At 41.3% G+C, this 20,466-nt stretch overlaps 1 protein-coding gene across 11 annotated transcripts in view; it reads right to left on the bottom strand.

Annotated features, from left to right (window-relative positions):
* Positions 1 to 20,466, bottom strand: part of DYNC1I1 (dynein cytoplasmic 1 intermediate chain 1) — a 183,064-nt gene that overhangs the window by 76,377 nt on the left and 86,221 nt on the right. For all 11 annotated transcript variants that reach the window (XM_064410729.1, XM_064410669.1, XM_064410677.1 and 8 more), the window contains one exon: positions 6,143 to 6,232. In XM_064410729.1, the coding sequence (XP_064266799.1) occupies positions 6,143 to 6,232 (90 nt within the window). The remainder of the gene's footprint in view (positions 1 to 6,142; positions 6,233 to 20,466) is intronic.

Below are 20,466 nucleotides of genomic sequence, written 5' to 3'. Positions count from 1 at the left end.
GAAAGGGAAAAGGCAAAAAATAAAAAACTTGGGAGCTGTGGAGTGCTCACAAGCAGTGGAGAAACACATGATTGTAGTTCTACCTCAGCAAAATCTCCCTTGCAGTTAGCAATGATCTGTGGGAGGCCAGCAGTCTATTAAACCATCAGGAACACCTTGGCTAAAGTTTTTAGGGCATAAATCAGCTTACCTCATTCATCTGACTGACACACCAGATGCCCCCTGGCAATATTAAGCTTCATATTTTAGCCTTATTTTCTTCTTTCATTCGGCTGCCTCTGAAGTTTTATTTGAGGCAATCTCTTCTTACAAGAATGTTATCGTTACTTTTTCCAGTGTAAAACATTGCTATAACTACTGTAAATACATGAAGTATAAGCAAAAAAACCCAAACAGACAGGCTTGTTCTTTCAAATATGGAGGTTTTCTAACCATTTATCTTTCAGAGACATTTCCATTTTCTTCTTGTTCCTTCTCCCTGTCTGTCCATTACCTCAAATAAAATAAAAAGAACCTATGTAATTTTCTGCAATTTTTCTTCCGATCTGGGAGCTTACAGTGACTTTGATCTCAGCTTTCAAGAAACACAGGCTCTCTTTAAGGAAAACTGAGAAACATAAGTAGATGATCAAAGTGTGTTTTGTTTTGTTTTGTCACAGAGACCTTTGTGATGTGACAATATCTCCAGAAATTCCCTGTAAGAATACAGCATTTGTCTTCAAGTATCTGCTCTCTCTGGCATAAAACCCAAACCAACCACATCTAACCTTCTGTGCTGAACAAAGCCCAGTGCAGTGTGTAGCTTACCATTGCTAAAAGTTACGTGCTTATTGCCTGGAGTGCCACGAAAACTCCTGCAAAGAAAGCTCCATAGTCTGCTTTTGTTTCGGCACCATAGCTTCCTTATGAACTGCTGTGTCTGGGCTCTGACCCCACCCCAAGGAGCTGAACCCATCTGTGGCCCTGCACAGCTCATGGCAGGAGGATTTGTGGTGCAGCCACCAAGTCCTGCCGGACGGGTCCCGTCTGTCCCCAAACCCACCGGGACATGGACAGAGCCCTGCAGCTCCAGCAGCTGCTCTGCAAGGGCTTTGGGGCTGGGATGTCAGAGACAGCTACCAAAGAGGCCCTGTGTCCATGCCAATGTACAATACTCTACAAAACAAAATGGAATTTACATTTAAAATTAAATCGCTCTACAGAGTAATAAATGCACAGAGGGCACCACAGGGAAAGAAACTGTGAGGTGTATCTGTGATGAAAGATATTATATACTTGTGCTTGAACAGGAAGGTCTAGAATATGAAACAACAGTTGAACATGATGTGAAAGCAACCAATTTACTCAAGATTATTTACAGAAATAGGAACATTTTATCATTTCATGTGATTTAACATAATCCTCAGAAATACCATATTTCACATCAGGTTCTTTGTCCATAAATTTCTTTGGGCAAAACAGAAAGAAACAAAAAAATGATATTAAAACATCTTGAATCTTTAGGAATGCAGATAAAAATATCTGCAGACTTGTTCTTATTCAGTAGAAGTAGGTTTGTAGTAAATACAACATAAATAGTTGGGATAACAGTGCAGGAACCGATTTAGAAATATTCAAGTACCAGAATTTGAGTCTTCTCTCAAGGGAGATAAAAATATAAAAAAAACGAACAAAACAAAAAAACGCATTCCACATTTAAATAAATATAACAAAGATTCTCCTAGAATCTCAGCAATTCTAAAAACCTGACAAGAGAAATTAAAATTAAGTCCATTAAAGGGAAAAAATAAAAAAAAAACCAAAAGAAAAAGACCAAAAGGACTAAGTGAATGAAAGAAAGGGCAAACTAATAAAAACAGTAAAGCAGGAAGCAGCCTTGTTATCAACCCAGAGATATAATGAGAGACAGAAGGAGATTATTAAAACCCCTTTAAGAGCTGTATTATTTCTTTCAGCATCTATTTAAATCCATGTAAACTTTAGATGTGCTGACGATGGAGCATGGCTGAAAGGCACAGGGTGAGAACTGCAAGGTGTGAAGTGGCTCTCAGCAGCTTTCAGTCTTTGCCTGCTGATCCTGTGATCCTCCTGTTTTTCTTGTGCTTTACACTTTCATGTCAGGCTTGACAAATGCCATATCCTGCTTTGCTGTGTCCCATACCACGGTTTGATATATGTCATGCCTTTGTTGTGCTGGCAAGCCCCTTCATGGCATAACCACTAAACATAAAAAGGAAGACTTCAAGCTTTATTTAGGGATTTTTTGATTTCAGAGTAGCAAGTTGTAGAGCCTTACATTTGATACAGTGCCAGGCAGGGCTGTTCCCACTGCCTGTGCTTCTCCAGGGGCTGTGCTGGACACCATCCCTGAGCATGCCTGAGCTGGCTGTAAGGATGGGTCGGCACACCTGAGCTCCCTGTGGTGTTGGTGGCAGTAAAACCATGGCATTTCTGGCCATGACAAACCTCACCACAACCTGTCTTGCTTTTCCAATACTGATTCCTGAGCTGTTGAGAGCAAAACCATCCCCACCAGCCCAGCCTGCTCTGGACACCCGAGCCCCATGCACAGAGCCAGGGCAAGAGCAGGGCACAGCAGGTCGTTAGAGCTGCAGATCCCAGCCTTTCCCATCACAGCCTTTTGTGCAAGTTTCTGTGGATATGCCCATGGCTTCAGATAAGTGCAGATTGAGGCCCACTTTTAAGACCTAGCCTGTCCCGTTGTTCTTGTGGTTTCTACTGACACAAAGAGCAGCCTTAGGTGGAGCTCCAGAGCTCTCTGGTGGTGAAAAACCCCATCCCACTTGTTGCCACAGTTTGGGACCAGTCTCTTGTTTATGTGGTCAGGAGAGGCTGGGAACAGGCAGAGCCCAGCCCAGTTCACCGTCAGGTATCCCACACTTGCTTCTTCCAAAAACAATGGGGAGAACCTGTGCCCGAGACACGGGCAGGAGCAGCACAAGGTGGTCCCAAGGCTTCAGATCCTTCAAGTGCTCAACGAGTCAGTTCTTCATCTCCCACTCCACTTTGGGGGGCTCGAGCTGTTCCTCTGCCCTTCACGCCTCCATGGCAGTGAAGTTCTGCAAGAGGGGCCATGCCAGACAGGCTGCCCCGATGCAGGTGCACTGAGGGCCTTACAGTGGTGCTGGGAAATGTCCAGAACCAGGGTCAGACCCTACAAACACCTCTGGCTGCTCAATAATCCCACCAAACCCCATAGAGCAACGCTGGGGTGTGCAGGGGGAAGATGAGGAAATTAAGCATGCAATAAATGTCTGAAGAATTAAACTGAACTACCTATAAACCACATAGGAAAAAAATCCTGTTTCCTCTTAAAATACCATTATAAAAATAGAGCACTCGTGTCCTGTTGGCTTGGAGAGAGGGAGACTGAACAGACTGCATCCAAACTTTATTTTTTATCCTGACCAATTTTTGAGTTATATTCATGAAAAAATGGTCTGCATTTCTCTCCCTGCACTTCTCTCTCCCATGGATTTTTTCTTAACACTCCTATAACTCAAAAAAGGCCATGTTGATTTTTTTTAATCTGTTAAAAAATGTGCTCCCTGAGCTGAAACCAAATTTCAGCCCAGAGCAAATTTTTACGGCTGGGTTATAAATCCCTGAAAAACAGGATTCATAATGGAAGTGCTGACACAGCCTTAACTACTATATAGCAGTGTGAATGGCGCCACTATAATGTCTATTAGAGATTCTTTAAAAAGTTTGCAAAATATTGTCTTGCCTTGCAGAGAAAAAGAAGCCAGAGTACTTAATGCCAACATAAACATGCTTTTAACCCATTATGTGCTAATTTGCAGAAAAGCTATTAATTCTGAGTAGGCACACAGAGTGCAGCACCGACAGGAAATGTACTTCTAAACTCCTGTTTGACTTGTAACATGGTTTTAATCACTTCCATGAAACACAAACGATGGCTTCAAACTCTGAATGTTGCTCAGAACATGAGAAGGGTGATTACAACAGAGAGGAAAATGGGATTTTGTAGGCAAAAGGGCTAAAGCCAACAGGGAGAGAATGACACCAAACACTAAAAAATGGGCCTCCGTTCCTTGTCAGTTTGGGGACGAAGGCTTCGTTTGATTCACAGCATTTAATGCCTCTCAGCAGCACACCACTATTTTATCTATCACAACAGATACTACAGGTCAAGTTCACTGTCTATCAGGCAATGAGCATGTTTTCTTCTTCCTTGAACCCCGTCAGATGTTAGCACCCCACAAAGTCAGTTCTGCTGAAATGAGCTGTGCCTTGCTTTTACAGCCTGCAGTTTGTGTGCCTGAGCCCAGTGCTAAACCAGGCCAGATGATCTACTGCTCCTGGGGGTCTGCTAGGCAGGGAAGGGGAGCACTGCCCTCTGACTGAAGCACAGCAAAAAAATAAAAGATGCTGGCAGTGGTGGCTGGCAAGCAAAATACATAAAAGGCTAACTTGAAAGCCCATTAAAATAGTAAAATAAATAAGTTGAGAGCTCTATTTTGATTTTTTTTTTCTTCTTCTCTTCTTGCAGGAGTTTGTGCTTTCTCCCCTTGTGTAAGCATTAGCATCACTTTTCTGTGGGAATAAATGGGTGTGGGATAAGCTTTAAGTTGAATAACACAGGGACATTCAGCAACCCAGGACAGTGCTTGTGCACAGTGTGCAGTAGAAGAGGTTTTTATGGCTTTCTGTTGCCATCAGTAAAAGAGATAATCTTTTACTGATAGGTCCAATGACTTCAAAAGCCCATACACAAGTTGACCACACAGTTTTGAAAAGAAAAGTAATTTTCATAAAGAATGAAGTTTTTCTATGTTGCCACATTTCTTGCTCATGTCCTCAGTCCTGCCTTTGCAGACTTGCCTGACACTTTGTTCCTGCTCTCTGCACTGGTCCCCTCTGCCCATGGCATCAGTGGCTGGGGCCAGTGGAAGAAGCAGAGTGATGAGGAGCAGGAGGACTTTTATCTCTCCACATTTCCCCAAGGACCTAAACGAGCAGTGAACACTACATGATATATGGCATGGGTGATTTCTGTGGTGCTCTAAAGAGGGTAGAAAGATCAATTTATAGTCAAAATTATATGGCTGATACTGCAACTCACTTCAGTGGGTGAGGATAGCAAATGTGGGCACTGTGTACCAGATTAATTATTTTGGATACTGATGAAAAGATACCAGTCTCCCTGGATGAGAAATAAGCATCAGCTGCTGTATTCCCAGTTGAAGATTTCATGGGCTGCCATGTGAAATAGCTGCTGCTATTTCAGTTATTTTTCCCTACTCAACACAGGAGTGAGCATTGACTGTGGAAGGCACTGACCCTTTACTAGCCAATACCCTAGTAAATTTCTAGATGAGGAAGACCAAATTTCACATCCTTCTTCTAATTTGAAAGGTAGGACAGGTCCAAGGAAAGGAAAAGAGACACCAAATATATCTACCACATCAGTGCTGACATGCATGACTTGAGCAAATGTCTCTTGTCTGCACCAGAAGCATGTAGTAACCTGAATTTTTGTCTCTTGTAATGGTGCAGAACATCTCAATGCAGAGTAATGGACAGAAGGGCTGGACTGGGCTGGACCAGTCTGGCTTCAGGGGGATTTTTTAAGTTCCTTGAGGCAGTTCCCACAAAATGCTTTGATTTTGACACAAAACATTTTTCAAATTATTTTCTGCTGGAAGATTCCTGACTACCACTAGGTTTAAGTTTGTTCCTCTGAAGCAGGCAGACAGTTATGGGCTCCAAGTACCTCTGAAAGCCAACAAACTTTATAGAGCTGCTGGAATTCCTGGCATTGCCATTTTAAATCTTTCACGTAAGCAGGGTATTTAAGCCATGAGTAGCAGTACTGGGATCCAAGAATCCCTACTTCATTTTCAAATTATAAGGATATATAGGACATTTTTCTAAATGGCTCAAGTCTCATGCCTTCCACAATCTTCTCAGGCCTACCAGCTAGGTCTCTGGGATGCAATTTTCTGCTTTTATGATACTCATATGCTTTTGAATCATTAAAACTGGTTACTGTTTCAATTTCAGTGTTCTTAATAGTAGAAATTACTAATGAGAGTAACTACTGGCAGAATCCAGTCCTTTTAACATCTAACATCATCCTTTTAATTTTTTTAAGTACCTTCTTTCACTTCCTGCTTCTGGTCTTGCTTTTCTGTCTCTAAGTCATCCTGTGTTTTTGGCTCCACCATCTCTTCATCATCTTCATCCTCTAAAAAAAAAAAAAAGAAAAAAAAGGAAGAAAAAGATTTGTTAGATTCTCCTCCTTAAGAGTCCTGGAAATTGTCTGACTTCTTTACAATTATAAAATGGTAAGGCAAAGTGCCCAATACATGGAACATGTACATTTATGCTCAGAGTGACACTCTTAGACATTTCCCTACTGACTGCAAGATAATCCTCTTGCACAGGGCACCTGCCACTTCTGCTCCCCATAACTTCCCCTCTCAGATGTCAACTGAATATCTCCCTGACCTCGGATATGACTTCTGGGATGGCATGAGGACAGATACAAATACATTTCAGCCTGCCAGCTATTCCACAGCTGGGACACCTGCTATCCAGATATCTCATTTCCAATTCAATTCTCACCAGATTAATTTGTCTTTTGACCTACAGGAATAGGTTAAACAGAAAACTGACCTCAGGTCAGATGCCACTAGCAAGAAAACAAGCATGGCACAGTTCTGAAAAGTCATCACCATCAGCTGGGGGAATATAGCAACCAAAAGTGGAATTTGGAGCTTAGGAACCATTCTTGCATTAATACAAATTTAATGAACACTAAAATTTGACACATGTCAGTTACTACCGCCAGATGTTTTAATGACCTTTCCTGACCTATGCAAATGCATCTCTCCCTCCCCCTCTCTCCCCACACTCACATGTTCTCATTTTATTCAGGAGGGCAAACCATTCATTCCCTGATGTTTCTCTGAAGTTACAAGGGTTCTGATTGTCCAGACCAGAACTTAATGCAAGCAGAGCTGAAAAGACAGTGATGCACCAAAGTGGCTTGGAGTCTACCTAGCCCTCATAACTTGTTACCAGCTTGTTACAGCAACGTGATCCATTTTTCCTGTGCCCAGGGCTGGCACCCAACCCACTCACATTCCTGAGAGGATAAAGACATACAGCTTTCTAGATTTTGTGAACTATGAGGAATGAAAATAGAGCTGTTCCTAAAAGTATTTAACAATTAGGATGAGTAAATCCAAGGGCTGTGGAGGAATTACTTTGCAGTTATTTTGGAGCTTGACATACCACCAAGGCATAGTAAGTGCCACTGGTGCCCTGTATTGGTCAATGGCATGAGAGACCACATGTTGTCCTGGCCCTGGGGCATTCAGCCATCAGGAAAACACTGCAGTTCCTCTGGGGCTTTCTGAGCAACCTGCTGTCACCATAGAGTTCCTTGTGTTATGGTGTTTCTCCAGGCACACTCCCTTCTCTAACCTACCATATTAATGGGGAAAACATATCAAGCTTCCCCAGCTGGTTGGTTACTGGCACCTTCTGCTGGGAAGGCTGGCTGTAATCAGTCCTGGCTTCTTGCGAGATGCTGGTGCTGACAGGTTGCATTCAACCAACAGGAACATGCAGCTGTATTTTGTTTTCAATAACGTAATAGGCACCGTACTATTCCCACCACATTGCCTACCCTAGGACTTCTCCCAGAAGCCCAGAGGGCACATGTTGCTAGCTGCCATATGGGCCATTAAATTAAGAGTTGGACTCAATGACCTTTGTGGGTCCCTTCCAATTCAGAATATCCTGTGATTCTGCAGTATCTTGGCTGGAGATCAGGGCTTAGCCACATACTGTAAGGAGGTGTCTCAGCATGGACAGATATGCTTTTCCCTGTTGGTAAAATGGGGAAATCTTGGCATAAAATCTCCCATCACTCCCCTTACTGCTAGTGACTGCAGTGGGGAGAAAGGGAAAGCTCATCTCCCCAGCCACCAGAGACGAGGGATAACCATGTGCTTCCCAAGCTGGAAAGGGAGGAGGAATCCAGCATGGATGAAGAGGAATTTCCAGAATTAAAAGCACTACTAATGAATGCCAACTTCTTTATCAGGGATTTGTCAGACCATGGAACCTGAGGTGGAAAAAAAAGGTAGGGTACTCACAATGCCTCCCTTTGGTGCCTACTTTTTTCCCTAGGTACTCTACAGAGAAGGACTAAGGATGAACTTTTAGACAGCAAGCCAGGGCAGTGCAGTTCGGCAGGGTAAATACGTTACTCTGTCCACTGGGTGAAAGACAGATAACATCCAACACAGTCAGCAGAGAGTTGGTGAGAAGAAGTCTCCTGCTGTACACACACAAGAGGGGTAAAAAAAGCTCCTTCTGCCATTGGTCTGTGGTGCTAGAGGAGATGGGGATGCAGGGAAGAGAGAGGCACTCCCAGTTTCAAAGAACGGGTGAGAAGTGTGAGTGCCTGGTGCAGCAGGGAGTGAATATTCTGCTAACCTCAAGAACCATGCACACACAGATAGAATCACAATGCTGTACAGATGCATACACACAGACAGAATTATGGTAGATACTAATAAAACCAGCTCCTACAGAAGTTTTGTGAGTCTTCCATTAAAGTTTTTCATTCCCTAAAGCACCAAATTTTGGAACCAGCTGTTTAAATATGGATTTCTGCTTCCATTTTAACCTGTTTGTAACCTGCCAGCTTGTGCAGGGAAGTTTCAGAAGGTGAAGGGTTTGAGAAAATTTTCAGGCAGCAAGCAAAAACTACACCAATATTAAACTGAAATGTTTGGGATTTTTAAGGCTTCTTGCAATGCTTTTTAATGCTTCACTTGCAATTTGGTAGTGGATAGGGATGATATATCAAGTTTAGAACTTGAGATTTAGTAGCAGGTTTTCAGGTTGAAGTGGAGCAAATTTACCCCTGTTTCTAGAAGTCCTTGATTCCTCTGATTTTGGGCATCTAATCGTTGCTTGCCTATATCCCTTTCCTGCTTCTAATGCAGAGTAAGGATAAATGGAAGTAAGTAAAGGTTATTAAAACACGTCATGCCTTTTTCCAAGGGCACAAACATCAAAATAGTTTTACCAAGAAAGCAGTGCAAGAGTTTTTAGCAGATTACAAGCAGTTTAGATGTCCTTATTTATTTACAGAGAAATGTATACACATACACAGAGAAACTCAGATAAAAGAATAATAGGGTTGTGAGTCAAATGCTAAAATCTTAGCAAATGCCAGAATTTGGATTGCCTGGGCACGATTAGCTCCTTTCCCCTCCCCACGTGTAGGCATGATGACATAATTCTGGAATTTCCTCCCTCTTGAGTGGTTGGCTTCATTTTCTGGGTGCTCAGCAAGAGACACCTGGGGCCTGAAATGCAGAAGTGCTGAAAGCTGAAGTCAGCTGGCACTGTGCTTTGAGTGGAGAAAGTCTTAGGGAAATTCTACACATGCAAAGGCTCCCACAGCTCCCTCTTTCAGCCTTCACTGAAAGTTGTCATTCTGACATTTTTGTCCTTTCTCTCCCTGTGCTTAAGTGCTTTTGCAAGATGGCAATAATATTGTAAAAAAATAGAATTCTCACCCTGCATAGATGTTTTGCAGAGACATGTTCATCAGGATTTGTGGCATATTAAGATGCTGTTGGGGAAGCAACAGCAAAACTAAACCTTGGAAGTGGATTAATGTTTTTACTGTGTTCAGTGTAGTACTTTGATCATGTGAACTAATATGAGATTTGAGGCCAGAGGACTCAATGGAATAAGATAAAAAGCAGAAAGGTTAAAAAACTGTCCCCCTATTGACTGGCTGAAGCAAGAATCTGTTAAGGAAAAAAGCTCTATATGTTATCATGCAAGTAAAATTGTATCATTCTACATATTGAAGAGGGCTGATTAAGAATGCCTGAGAAATCTGCATTCTGCACTACCCAATGTTGCTTGGCTTTGCAACCTAAATATTTATTTGACATAATTTATATATACATATACATCCATATATATATATATATATCACACTATTTAATACCAATAATATGCATGTTCATAGTACATGCATTTGTTTTTGTTAAATATGGTTATGCATTTGTGCATTTCACTGCTCATAGATATACATTAAGAATAATGGGAAATGCTTCAGCATTCATTTTCCTGTGTTTTATTTAAAGATGACAAAGATGGCATTTACTGTAGATTTACTGGAGAATCTGTGAACATCTACATAGTTACTCATTTCCACATGTGCCTGCTCAGATTGCAATAATTTTCCAGGGAGATGAAGAAACTTGTGTAGCTCCTGAACGTACATAACCTTTCCCTTTTAAGAGCATATCTAATATTAGGAAGTTTAGAGAAATAACTTTGTAGCTGCTCACATCACAGTAGTAGGAGTCTTCTAGTCACATTTGGCAAACAGGGATGCTACCAGCAGCAGCAGCAGTGTTACACCCTGTTCAGAAGAGAACAGGGTGTAACACTATCACAACTCAAATGTCTATTAAAGGAACCACATGAAAAAGAGCTAGTAATGAAGAAGTGTATAACTGCCGTGCAGCACTTCTCCTTTGTAGATATAAAAGGGCTTTGCAAGGAGGCCAGTTTTGGTATGTCTATTTACCACACAGAAGCTGACAGACAGACAGACCCACTCACTGCAGATCACGCAGTAGGCCAGCAGCTTAGGGAAGATAGAGTGGGCTTCAGAGGTTCAGCCTAGAGTCCTGCCCACAAAGGCCACCCTGCCTTCTATAAATAAACAAATCCTCAATGGAAATGATCATTAAATGCTTGGATAATGATGTTTGTCTGCTGAAGCTGGTGGAGCCATATGTGGGATTAATACAGACTGAGGTAACTGGATCAAAAATGTTTTCTTCGTAACTCAGAGCTTGATGACTCTGCAGGCTCTAGGAGGTGGTCAATCAGTCTGACCAGCACTTGACAAAGTAAAAGTAGAGCAATTGTTTTCATTTGGTCTTAGCTTGAACACCCCTGCTTCTGTTCCAGACCAGAAGTGGTCTTGTCTGTCTAGAAGCTTGCCTGTTTTTCCCAACTATAGAAATTGCCCTAATAAGAGTACAACCTCTCCCTACAAACCTGGTGGTTTTTTTTCAAATATTATCCACCTACTAGCTCCAATGAGCCTGCTCTATGTCTGGTCTTTGCTTTGGACACCACAACCACTTGCAGTAGGTGGTACAGGGGAAAGCTCTGTGAATACATGGCCAACTCCCTGGCAGCTGCAGAAGAAATGCCCAGATGTGCTGAGTTGGATCAGATATTCACAGACAGCATGGATGATCTCAGAAAATCAGACACTGCATTTCTGCAGTGATGGACTATTTAATACCTACTTGGACTTTCCAGGGCTTTAAACCACTGTATTTAAACCACAGCATATAAAAACATACCGGGCAAATTCAAGACAAACTAGAATACTAGAATAAATAATTGCATCTGAGAGGACTACACATGACATTGGCTTTGGGCTTAAATTTTTGAGATGAATACCGTATTGCCTTTTTTGGATTGCCAGTTTCAGGAAGTCAGCACTGGTACTGCTCAAATAGATTACTAAATAGCTGATTTTTGGGGGGATTTATGTAGTTATGGTCTCTACTCTGCTAACACATGTAGCACCAATTAAACAGCAGGCAGCATGTTGTGCATTCTTCTTCAGTGAAGGATTTACACCTCCTCAGACCTGTTCCTCTGAAGCTAAGAAGTTGCAGCTTCTGTGTATTGTTTTTAGAATTGACAGCTATATTGAATTAGACTCATAGCTCTGGTTTTAATTCTTGGTAGGTACAAGCAATTCCTTTTTTAAGCTGTGTCTTTGTTAAAGACACAGCTTAAAAATCGCAATTTAATTAGCACCACAATTATATATTTTATTGAATGAGTCAGTGATATATGAGAAGTCAGTGGGTTATTATATGGGGTTTTATATCATCAGCCATGCATATGACACATTCAATAAAATCAAGTGTCTTCATAAAAAACAGACTCCATATTTGCAACTATGAAATACCAGAAACCACTGTATAAGTTTTATATTTACAACTGTTCAAAATAACTTTGCTGCTTCTGTTACAAAAGAACTACAAACTGAACAAGGACAAATGCATTGTATTTATATTGGCATAAGCCTGGACCAAACAAGCTGAGTACTGTTGGCAGTATCCTAAGTAGGAGTTAAAACACTGTCTTTCCTTTATGAATATGTTCTTTCCATCACTAGCAAAATATGCAACAAGCAAGGGAAGCCATATTTTTTCAAATAGGACTGCCTGACATTCCATGTTTTTGAAAATCTATGATTTGCAATCTGGCTGAATGACCTATTTTTCATATAATGTCATTTTTTGAAATATGTCCAGTTTTTCACTTTCATCTTTTGACTGCCCTTTGGAGCAAGAAGATAATTAATTCATCAGTGGATCTTGTTTGCAGAGTGGGATGTGATTCTGGACGTACATTGGGCACATGTTAGTCATCCCAGATGGAAATATTCTTGCATTAGGGCTCTTCTTGGCAATAGGCAACTGCCTTCTGAAATGTATTTCATTTAGCCAAAGCAAGGAACACTACTCAGACCTCAATACTGAGAAAAAAACCCCACAGGTGAACAGAACTTGCCCTAAGCTCCATGAAGCAGGCAACAAATTTCAGATGAGAATTTCTTGGGAGCTGGAGCTTGCAAGTATATTTGCACTCAAGAATCATATGTATGCAAGGTATTAGTCCTCACTACCCAGGAAAATACTTAAATGTGCATTGGAGGAACATAAAAAAGCTCTGTTTCATCCCTGTGAAGTTCCCCATCCCTGTTACAGAATACTTCCAACACACCATCTTGTCCTTATGAACTAGCACAGTGAGTTGTGCTTTCCAATGGCCATCAGATGAAAAAAGAACATTAGAAAAAGAAAGGATAGAACGGATGAATGAATTTCTGGAACCATCTAATGGCCACAGCACCTATCAAACTTGAACAGAAGTATATGATGTTCTTCCTTCATTTTCCACATACATGATTTTAATCCTGAAAAAAATGATCTGTCTGTTACTTGACTGCAGTTCTGCAAGAGCAAGGAAAAAATCATGATGCTACAAGAACAGACTGCCTAGCATCTTCAAACTCCCTTGATTTTATCTTTTGTCATGTACTGTTAACAAAGTGCAGTGGTGTTCTTATGCAAAAGAGAAGCTTTGAAAATTGGTAAAATACAGGCTGTAGGAATCATGCTACTTTTACCAGAGTCAAGTATATTGACTGAGTAATTTTAAAGAAAATATTGTTCAAAAATTTATAAATATAAAATAATATCATGCTTGACACATATATAATTTTAATCTGGAAGACTGCAGGGCAGTTGTCTGTGAGATTAATTTATTTAACCTAATGTCTTCCACAGTAAGCAGACTAGTAATGATACATCACTTTTAAAAGTGCAAGACTAATAGAAAAATCCTAATTTTCTTGATTCTTGTAAAACTAAGTACAGGGCTTTCTGATCTCATCACTTATTGTGCAATGCAAATTTGCAAGACTTCACCCCTCATCCCATAAAGGGCAGGTGTTATTACCAGCCATTACAACCAGATCCCCAGAGTCCTCCTCTCAGGCTTCAGCTATCCTCGTACGAGCGCAATGAAGGAAATACGTATTTCACCCCAAAAACAAACACTTAGCCTGGCTGACTGAGAGCAGTCATTTAGCTCAGAAAATTTATTTTGCCTACAGCATAGGCCGTGCCTGTGCTATTGCCACTTAAAAATTTGTCCTGAAATTTACTACACTTCCCTCTTAAAACAAGCACACCGTAAGTAATTTTTACTCAACGTTTCTTCTCAAAGCTCTCCTTAACAATTACCACATTCAATTACTCCTGGTCAGGGGATTCTGAGGTCCCCAGTATATGATTTCTCATAACCATCTCTTGATCTAGGGTTACACCACTCAGCTCCTGTCCCTATGCCTCTTCCTGACTTGTGTTTGCAGTCAGATTTCTTTTTGGTACGTTATGAAGACAGATCTTATTTTTCCATTTTGTCACAAATGATAGACTAACAGAGCCAAATGGCAAGAAACTGTCACAGAAAAATTGGTTTTACTGTAGTATTTCACTAATCTCTTCATAGCCCTGACTGCAAATCTTTGCACGGGTTCAAATGTTAGGATCACTGCTTCAAAATACAACCATTTCTGTACCAATTAAAATGGAAAGCTGTTTCTGACTCTTCAGGGAAGCATTTCTCAAACCCAAGAAACTGATTTTCCAGTTCCTTGGCCTGAACGCAGTTTTCAGTTGTGGTGAGAGTCTAAGAATTCAAAGTGTCCCTTGTTTTTAGTTTCTGGTTGGTCTAGATCAGATGTGGATTTTTCTCTCCTCTTTTGGGCTGTTGCAACATCACACTGGTTGAAAGCATTTTTCAGTCCCCAGAGAACTAAACTGCAAAGTACCCCACTGGAGTCATCACCTCTTCTAGCTGACTCCTTTTTCTCCTTTCTTTCCTTCTCCAAATCTCATGTTCAATTCTATTGTGCTTGAAAATATTCCAGTTGGAAGATGTAACACAAAAAGAAAAGTACAGAAGTGTCCTTTCCTTGGCCATGTTTGGGTCTTCAAATAAAAATGCCAACATGAAATAATGTTTGAACACCAGAAGCCTTACAGTAGCATTTACAAACCTCCAGCTCCAAAACCAAATAGTATAAATTTAAAATACCCTGCTCCAGTATAACTGCAGTTAACCTTGAGGAAGAAAAAGATGGAGACCCTTCATTTCTGTGGATGAAGAAGGGGATTACTAAACCATGCAGACTTTCACAGCCTCTGAAACCTGTGAGGATTTGTTCCTGCTGTGCTGCTGGAGGAAATCAGGTCCTGCCAGCAGTGTGAAATGACTCCTGCCCTGGGAAAGGGCACTGAGACACGTGGCAAACTTCTGGATAGGGCCTGCTCAAGACATTTTGAAACACTCAGATCATGCAATAGTGTTAAATCACAAAAAACTTAAGTATGTTAATGAAAACCAGTCCCCACAAGCTATGGCATGAGCAGCAATTGTAAAACAAAAGCTGCTTTCACATTAAACACACACACACACAGATGAAGTATCTGGCACTTACACTGCCCCTGATACAGAGGTCAATCGTGGTTGCCTCAGCTGGGCACTAGTTACTTAAAACTTTAAGTACAATGTAGACCAAGTGAATTCTGTGAGATTGTTACTTCTGACATATAGGGGACTAGGACTTCACTCACAGACTCATTTATTCCAAATGACTTTAGACTCCACTGGCCACCTCGTCTATTTTCCACTGGGTTTTTGCACAAGCAAGATTACAAAATGTAGCTGTTTAGAAGAGATTAATTCTCCACTTCCATACTGTATCTCTGCTCATGCAGCTATACTAATATGCCTTAGGACTAATTCTCCAGCCCTGACTCTGGATTTAACTTCTCCTTCAGGTATTAGCATGAGTTCTGCCCTTTCAGAGTTTTTCCTTTGTTTTTGAACATGAAATAAATGTTCAGTTCAAGCTCCAGAAATCATCTGAATGGCCACACAGTTTTTTGTATGACCATTGTTTAAGTTTTAGTGCCATCTTTCCCACAAATCTCCCCATCTCAGTTCTATGGGATTTTATGAATAAAACCCAATGCTTTAGATGTAGCATGTTTTTTGTAACTGAAATATTTGACAGCATGAATTTCTACATTTACACACAAACCTCAACCGACAGAAATGGAGACAAGGCTGCTAATATATTAAAACTGGAAAGGATAATTGGAAAAAACAACTATATTCATAAACAATTACCACAGTAAATAGACAAAAACTCCCTCTCTTTGTCTCCTTGACACACACATGCATACATTTCACTCAGCACTTTAAAAATAACCATTAGTCATATGGCAACTGCATTTTACATGAGCAAAGATTAATTTCAACATTTTTCTTAGGAAAAGGCGGGCAAAAAATACTTTATTAAAAATTTTTAAACTACAAAAGAAACGCTGGGTCAGGGCTCGATGAGTGTGTGCTTATTACTTTTATAGGCACCAAACGGACCCCACTTAATTCTGTTTCCCACTGACGCCACTTCACCTTAGTCACTGGTGTTAGCCATGATTTGCATCAGCCTATGTGAAAAAGGTATTCCCTCTGACAGTTTTGAACTTGCCATATTTTAATTTCATTTTCAATTTAATGTTTTTGTTCTGCCACACTGGAAGAGGAGAAGCTTCCACTTCTAGACACTCAGTTGCGGGGTATGAAGGCGGGCAACACCTTTTGGTGGTAGAGAAACCAGGGCACAATCACATCAGCTTCTTGCCCAAAGTCACTCTTGAAATAGCTGCAGATGACAGAATAAAATCCTGGTCTCCTGATTCCTAAACTGATATTTCAGCCACTGCTTCCCCTGCGGCGTGTGATCAGGGCTGCTGTGGAGGCTGCTCAGCCCTCATTATGTTAAACCAGCAGTTAAAAACCAGCCGGTTTCCCCCAGCTGCTTGTTGCAGCCTGTTGGGAGAGCACCCAGCTCCCAGCAATGCTGTCCTCAGGGCTGGGAACCCCCTGCCCACACCCTGTGCCCTGACCCCTGCCTTCACCCCCTGCCTCCGCAGCTCCCGCACCCCTCTGCCCACCCCGGCTGCCTCTCGCCTCCTCTCCCACCCTGCCCACCCCTCTTCTGCTCAGGGTCACACTTCAAAGCCTCTCGTGCCCCCGGGAAGGCCTCTTCCTTCCTCCTGGCCCTTCTCCAGCCTCCCTGGCATTTGGTCTTCCCAAGGCAGATATCAAAAATCCCCTACTTGCAGTCTGGGGCTTTCTGCACGCCAGGAGCCTTACCCACCTGCAGATAACTGCTTGACACAGAAATGCCCTCTGATTTGGATTCTCAGATGAACTTCTAGGTTCTTCTGAGAACTTGAGTTGTAAGACATTAATTAAAAAAAAAAAAGAAGAAAAAAACAACTCCCATCACCCAAGTTCACAATTGCTATGATTAAAATACCATTTATCTGTTGCAACTCAGAGGTATGTTTGTCTGTGCTTAAGCTCAACACAGTTCAGTAGGTTCATACGTCTAAACAGGCAGATTGCACCTGCAATTGGGATACATGGGAAGATTCAACTGCACCACAAATACGCACTGGAATATGCTGCCTTTATCCCTCTTCACAGTTCAGACGCATCAGGGAAATAATTTCTGTCCCTCGTTGGTAAATGGGTGCTATGAAGTACCATACAATGCCTACCTGTATATTAAAACCCTTCCTTTTCTCAAAAAGCACTGCCAAGACCCTCTCCTGCAAGCTCTTGGAAGCTCTCAGCTACAGACAGGAGCTTTAAGTCAGGAGAACCATATGAAAGTAGATAAAAAATGCTGGGTTATGCTGCCTCCTGATCCTTTACTTGAAAAAGCACCTCTGCATCTTTTTTTTGGTTGGTTTTTGCTTTTTTTTTGGAAAACAAATGAAAGAAGTTGCTGGCTTCTGCCCCTGTGTCTTTTCACTGTAACACAACTCACAGCTGTGAATTTACATGTGTTAACTTGGGATGCCACAAACCAGGCAGCAATGAGGTTGTCATCCTGATCTGAGGAAACAACGCTCATACACACCAGTGAATTTACTGCAAGCAAAGTGTTTTCTGTGATAATTCAAAGCAGATTATGTTTCATCAGTTGACTCTTCCATCTATAGCCAGATCACAAAAGCCAGCAATGCTGGAGTATATTCCATCAAAAAGGTGCAGCTCCATCAAATCTTTTTCTTTTGCAAAATGATGCCACTTTCTCTGTGGAAGTGGGAAAATGATAAAAAGAATCCAAGATGAAGAGGCAGTCCCAGAAACATTAAAATGGCCTGTTCTCACATTTTCTGAGTGGAATTTTTTGGAGCCTTCCATTAAAAAGTACTTCTTTAGACTACTTTATAATGTGAGGTAAAGAACAGTAAAATTGAAAGTTATCAGTTTTGTTAAAACATAGATGTTTTCAGTAACCAGACTGGAAATTAAGGCAAAATTTTACTTAAGGTGGAGTGTCAGTACACTGGAGTATTCTTTCAAGCTGGTACAAAATTTATTTTGAAATTTGAAATTTCACAGTATTGCATGAAGGAGAGATTCCCTCTGTGCCTGACTTTAAAGCAGCCACTGCCTAAGGGATGCAGTCATACTTGAGTGGCAATTTTAAAATCTGATATTAAAGCAACATAGAAGCACACACTCGATTGGGGATAAGGATGTCTTTCATCAACATAATGACAAGATGTCTATTCCTGTGATCTGAGATTCCCTCTCTTAAGACTTCAGGTTAATGATTTCTTTCAGATGGGACAAACATCAAGTCCTGCTTTCAGTTCTGATTGCCTGAAGGCGAATTTCACATCCACGTCCTGAGAACAAGATAACAGATAGTCATAACAAACTTGATGCACACCTGAAACACAGCCCAGTACATCGAACAGGAAATTAGTAAGCAGGTATTTATTGCTTTTGAAGCCTGATCCTGACTCTTTATATTTGCATGCAGAACTCAAAATGAACAGGACAAATGCATTATGAAGTTAGAAAAGTGCTACCAAGTCGTCTTGATGGCTCTTGCATGGAGAAAAATTGCACAAGCCAAGTCTGACCAGCATCTTGGAAACCATTGTCCTAGTTGCCTCTATGGTTACATGGTTGGATAAAATAGGAAAAATCACCTCAACAGAGGTGTTTGTTTTGGGGGTAGGTACTGGGAGTAGTGCTAAATTCAGCAGCCACAGCAGAACAAATAGAAATTGTGAGCTTTCCACTACATTAATGAAACTTCATTCAAAAGGTGGAGTGTAATGTTCTTCCAAGATGGATAATTCACATAAGCTGTGTGATTCAAACACTCATGTCTCCACACCATCTTGGGATTTATGTTTTATTTCACTTTTCATCAGGCTGCTTATGAATGACCAATGACAAAAGAGCATGTGTGCATTTTTCTTTTTCACAGGTCCCTGTTAATGAGGACTCTGTTGCATTAAGATAGCCAAGATTGTCTCTGGCAAAATGTGTTGAACTAAGGTGTTTGTGCCTGCATAAAATTACGCCACAAGTAAAGCACTTACTTCTGACAGCAGATTTATAATAGGAAAATCCCAGCAGGAACGAAGAGTTACAAACCCCCGTTGTAGCCTTTTTCATAAACTTCACCTTGATTTAGTATTTCAAACAAGTAGCAGGAAAGGCTAACAGCAGAGGTAATCCTATCATCTTTTCTCCAACAGCTCCATTCCATCTTTTTTACTTCCTCATGCTGCTAACATGAATTCAAATCATCTGTGTTTAAAGTTAAATACAGTGATTGACAGATCTTTGTAGTCTCAGTTCATACTGAAGATTATTCTAGATACCTATCAGTTATTACTACAAGCCCTGTCTGATATTCAATACCTACAGGGAAAATTGTTTTTAACAGTGTAATGTCTGATCTATTTTGAAAGCTATTTTAAAATAAGAAACTAACTATAACCAGGTGGCTAAAATCTAGACAGGTTTTTTATAGCTTGATTTTTGGGGAGAGAAGGTTGAAGATAACAGCAGAACTGTCTTACACTGCAGTAACAACCAAGATTCAGGGCAAATCAGAGACAAAAGAAGCATTTTGTTTTGATTCCATGACATTAATTTCTGTAAAAACACCTATTCCAATTACACAGGACATGGGAAGGTTTAGGGGTTTAGCTCTTAGAACAGACTCATGACAGTACACACTGCTATGAAGTAATTGCTTCCTTTTATGAACACAAGCTCAGTTGCTGTGCTAGAAAACTGTGATGCTGGAGGAGACTTCTGGATGTACTAAAGATCTTACTGTGGACACAAATGCAAAACAAAATATCAAATGCAGTGGTCAGACGAGTCACTGTGCTCAAGGACCTGTGCTGCAGAAAGGCAGAAGGTCCTCTTCCATGAACACCTGCTGTGCCCAGCTCTGCCGACCCGCTGCTGCACTGAGCGACAGCCTTGCTGCTCCAGTGACAGCAGTCCAGAACAGGCTGGCTTTGGGCACAGGGAGGTCAGCTTTGGGTGGGGAAGCACTCTGGTCAATACCCTGTGCTCACAGGGAAGAAAGAGGAAGCACTGCTGTCTTACATGGGGAGCTCAGCAAAGGTGGAAGATGGAGGTGGGTGGCTGGGCAATGCCAGCTAGTGCCCATCATTGCTTCCATGAGCTGATTGCTCCACTTCTTCCCCACCACTCCATTTGCTGCTGAAACATTTTGAGTAAGTTCTCGCCTCATTCTCTCAGTGCTTTCCTCCACAGAACTGAAATGTAATAGCAGGGAAAGTAGAACAAGAGAAGTAGCTTGGCACAAGCAGCAGGCAGGATGCTGCCCTTAAACTCCACCACTTTTCAGAGCTCCTACCAACATGACTGAGATCCCATAGACCTTTGTGAGACTTG

This window comes from Passer domesticus, chromosome 1 (assembly GCF_036417665.1).
Source record: "Passer domesticus isolate bPasDom1 chromosome 1, bPasDom1.hap1, whole genome shotgun sequence".
Lineage (NCBI taxonomy): Eukaryota > Metazoa > Chordata > Aves > Passeriformes > Passeridae > Passer > Passer domesticus.
The sequence above is the reverse complement of the archived record's forward strand: the minus strand, read 5'-3'. Positions and strand labels throughout refer to the sequence as shown.